The sequence below is a fragment of the Polypterus senegalus genome, chromosome 4, assembly GCF_016835505.1.
Source record: "Polypterus senegalus isolate Bchr_013 chromosome 4, ASM1683550v1, whole genome shotgun sequence".
NCBI classification, from domain to species: domain Eukaryota; kingdom Metazoa; phylum Chordata; class Cladistia; order Polypteriformes; family Polypteridae; genus Polypterus; species Polypterus senegalus.
In genome coordinates, this window is record NC_053157.1 from 207,235,746 (window position 1) to 207,240,116 (window position 4,371).

General features: G+C 38.5%; 1 gene segment (V, D, J or C); it reads right to left on the reverse strand.

Annotated features, from left to right (window-relative positions):
- Nucleotides 1-3,352: 3,352 nt before the first annotated feature.
- LOC120528791 lies at nt 3,353-4,081 on the reverse strand. The segment is given in 2 exon segments: nt 3,353-3,699; nt 4,007-4,081. Coding segments are annotated over 2 exon segments (396 nt in total).
- Between the last annotated feature and the right edge of the window lie 290 nt (nt 4,082-4,371).

The following is a 4,371-nucleotide window of genomic DNA, read 5'->3' on the forward strand; positions in this document are numbered from 1 at the left end:
TCACATAACCTGCATGTCTTTGGGCCGCGGGAGAAACCGGAGGAAATCTACTTTACTTTTTTCGCAAATTTATTTACAGTGAAACCTTGGATTGCGAGTAACTTAGTTTGCGAGTGTTTTGCAAAACGAGCTAAAGTTTTTAATAAAAAGAGTTTAGAAACCTTACAGTGCATAAGGCATTTTTTTCATTAGTGGCTCTTCAGACAAAAGCAACTGTCATTGGGTAGGTTTTCATGTTAAAATCGCAAAAAAAGAAAAAGATTCCAGTGAGCCCACAGATAGCAATGATTCCATTAGTTACAGTGAAGATTTTGTGTTAATCATTTTTATATAATATTTGAGGGTTGTGAAACGAATTATCTGAGTTTCCATTATTTCATGTGGGGAAATTCGCTTTGATAAACGTATTCATTTCAGGTTAATAATTTTTCATTTCAGGTTAATAGATGGTAATAGAGTAGGTTGTCCCAAAACATAGCTTGTTAAATATACATTGACATTAATTGGAAAAAAAATTATTCAGTGTATTAATCACATATAACCAAATGTCCTGGTGTGAATCTGAAAAAGAATAGAAAACTAACTGATAGCCAACTTTTTATTATTTTTACAGTATATTTCTTACACAGGGTGGCCGTAGGGCATGGGTGTCAAACTCCAGTCCTGGAGGGCAGCAGTGGCTGCAGGCTTTCATTCTAACCATCTTCTTAATTAGTGACCAGTTTTTGCTGCTAATTAACTTCTTTCATCTTAATTTTAATTAACTTGACTCAGGACCTCTTAGTTGTTTCTTTTTCCTTAATTAGCAGCCAAACAATAATGAGACACAAAACAAGCCACCACATGACCAGCTCACTCACCTGTGTCCATCACGCAATATCTGAAATTAAAGGTGAAGGTCTCAGGAAGATTGGTCACCAAAACATCTTTAAGATGCTCAAAAACAAGCTTAATTAACAGAATGAATGGGATTCTAATTAAAAGTCTAGTTGAAGTGAAATTGGTTGGAGTTTGAAGCCCCAATTTAGCTGGTAATTTGTTGCCTCGTTTCACATCTCATTTCTGTTTGGCTGTCATTAATGAAGAAAACAATCAATTCAGAGCACTGAATCTTTAAAAACAGGGCTATTAAAATTAAGGGAGAAAGAATTTAATTAGCAGTGAAAACTGGTCACTAATTAGAAAAAGGGTTAGAATGAAAACCTGCATCCGTCCAGGACTGGAGTTCAACACCCCTGCCCTAGGGTGTAATGGTTAGTGCTGCTGTCTCCAATATACCTTGCCTGTGTGCTTTCTAGGACTTTCTGTCAGTTCTTCCAGGATTGCCTCCGTTGACAGTGAACTTGAATTGCATTTCTCCATCTGAGTATTTCATTTGACTGTACCTCTACCTCAGTCAAATTTCATGTCAGCAAATTACCCAACAGTACTGACGGCAGGCCTCACTGTGCTCAAGTCTTTATAGCACACACATACAAGACATGGAGTACAGTCTGGGTTTTCACATACAGTGGTTCATAATCGTAAAAGCTACACAGTTTTTGAATTCCAGTTCAATTCAACTTAGACTTTCATTAACCCAGTTGTAAAAAAAGATATATGCTCATATAAATAACACTTTTGCCCAAGAAGGTGATAGCAATTAATTTCTATTCAAACCCAGCTGATTATCAATTGTAAAATCTATTTAATGTAATACGTTACATTTAATCTATTTCCTGATTCTTTGTGACTTGTTTCAATATTTTCTATTTGTCTGTTTTTTATTTCAGTGTAGAGCAAGGAATAGGGTGGTTTAGATAGAGAGCATTCTTCTACACGGGTTTCGGAGGAGTTGCTGAAATCCATTTGCCTGGTTGTGTAGGTGCTAGAGAACCTTAACAAGGATCCTGGCTTGGATTAGCTTGTGCAACTGAGGTAAGCGAGTGCAGATGGTCTTAACTCTGTCCACAAGTGAGCAATGTGAAGCAGAACCAGCCGTGTGAATGTTCAGGCAGGCTGTGCAAGAGGCAGTTGAAAAGTACGTGGGACCAAATGCAAGGAGACGCAGAGGATCAGACATTAGACAGCAACAGAGGATGGAGGTAGCAGAATAATTCTTACAGAGCCATGTTCATCACCATCAACTCCAACAATTTGTTTTGTTGTTGTTGAATTGTTTATTTGAATCTGGCTCTTTGTGACCTGATGGACTTCAGCTTACCTGGCCATTCTATCTGAAACTGCTTCTTTGAGTTCCTTCAAGGTCATAATCAAAGTCTCAGTAACACACCATCCGCTTCTCCTTTTGCCTTCAATTTTCTCCAAAATGGGATTTTTCTCCAAGGAATCCTGTCTCCTCGTTACGTAGCCAAAGTATTTGAGCTTTTCATTGACAATCAAGCCTTCCAACGAGAACTCTGGTTGTTTTTGTCAAGTATTGTTTTGTTCTATCGTCTTGCTCTCCAAGAAACTCTCAGCAGTTTTTCTCCAGTGCAAATGTTCAAAGTCATTGATTATTTTGTGTTCAGTTTTAGTGATGGTCCCATTCTCACACACATACATCTTTACTGGAAACCCCATAGCTTTAACAATATGGAATGTGATGTCCTGCCTCTTTAGTGTCTTGTCTAAATTTGTCATAGCTGTCCTTCCCAGAAGCAGACATTGTTTAAGTTCATGGCTGGTGTCTCTATCTACAGAAAGCTTGGAGCCACAGAAAACAAAATCGGCTGCTTTTTTCACGCCACCCCCCCTAAAAAAACTCATTACAGTGCAGTTACGAAATTACATCTGAAACAAATTTTAGAGCCCGCTTTAATGAAACTGTCCACAAAATGGAACTTTCCTTTTTCGCTCATCATCAGCTACCTGTATGCATTTCTATCCATCTGTCCCCTACCATAACCATTTTTTTCATAGGTGAACTTCAAACTCGGAATCTTACTTCCATTATTGCTTCCACTTGGTTTTGTTTTTTTGTTTTGAATTTCCTTAGAATTCCTCCCTCCTAATATTTCTCAGATTCCAGCACAGTCAATGACACTCATGTCAAATTTATGCCTCATTTGTTGGAGGTATAAAATCCCATATTTTTGCCTTACTCTTTTCATTATAGAGTAAACTTTCCCCCTGTAGCTACATTATATGACCAATACGAAATCAAACACATACGATACTATTTCTTGGTGTAAGGGATGCTAAACTTACCCATTCTTTTGTCATTATCCTGAGCTTCTCTTGATTACCGAGTGTGGTCACCCATGAACTCGCAGTGCTTGACTTTCTCTCGCCTTCTGTAATCAGTTCATATTAAGCTGACACCTGTCCTCTGCTCACTCTTATGTATCGGCTGTCTTCACACATCGGCAGTTCAAGGAGCCCCAAACAGAGGTTTTTGTATGGCTCTGTATCGCTGTGTGAGAGGGTAAGCTTCATATTGCTGGCAGTAGTAAACTCCTGCATCTTCTGGCTGGACATTGGAGATTTTGAAAGTGAAGTCATGATCATATCCTGACCCTGAAAATCTGTCTGATACCCCAGAGTGACGTGTGGATACATCATAAATCAGAGATTTGGGAGCTTGTCCAGGTACTTGATGATATAAAGCCATATCATCATCAATTGCTGTCTCTGTTTTACAAGAGATGGACACAGTGCTGCCAGGAGCAGCTGTCAGAAAGTTTGGGGACTGATTAACAATGATATCCCCCCTGCTTCCTAAAAGAAAAAATAGAATAAAATAAAAATACACCTTAGCATAAGATGGCCGTAGTGGTAACTCTGTTTGTTTCATAGAATCATTAGCTGCCAGAGTAAAAAGATCAAGAGTATTGTTAAACCTGATTGACAGAGAGCTGTTCTGTGTCAATTATCTCTGCATAAGAACCTGCCTAGGCTGGAGACACATATTTATTCTTAACCACCTTGAACCAGACACTGTGATCTGCAGGACTAGCAAGCACATCCACACTGCTTTGTTTCCCAAAGAAGTCAGTTCACATAAAAAAGAAAATGGTTTACTCACCTCCAGCCCAGAGAAGTAGGGTCACAATGAGATGAGCAGCTGGACTCATGTTTCAGGCTTATGAACAGTAGTGGGTGAAGAAGATTTTTAACACAGCGAAGGAGGAAGCATGCAAATTTTTCTTTGCCTATGTAAAACACCCAAAAGAAGTTTAAGTTACTGTATTTTACTTGGTTAAGAAAATAAACAAGTGCCATGAATAACTGCACCTTACATTAAACACTCACTGCTCAAATCATTAGGAAGACCTTTTGAACAATCAAGCAGCCCTTTTGGTATCAGAGAATGAGCCTTGCTATTGTCATATACTGATGTTTCTTTTTGAAATGTAAAACACCTCTTTCCAAATGGCTCACTTATTTAAA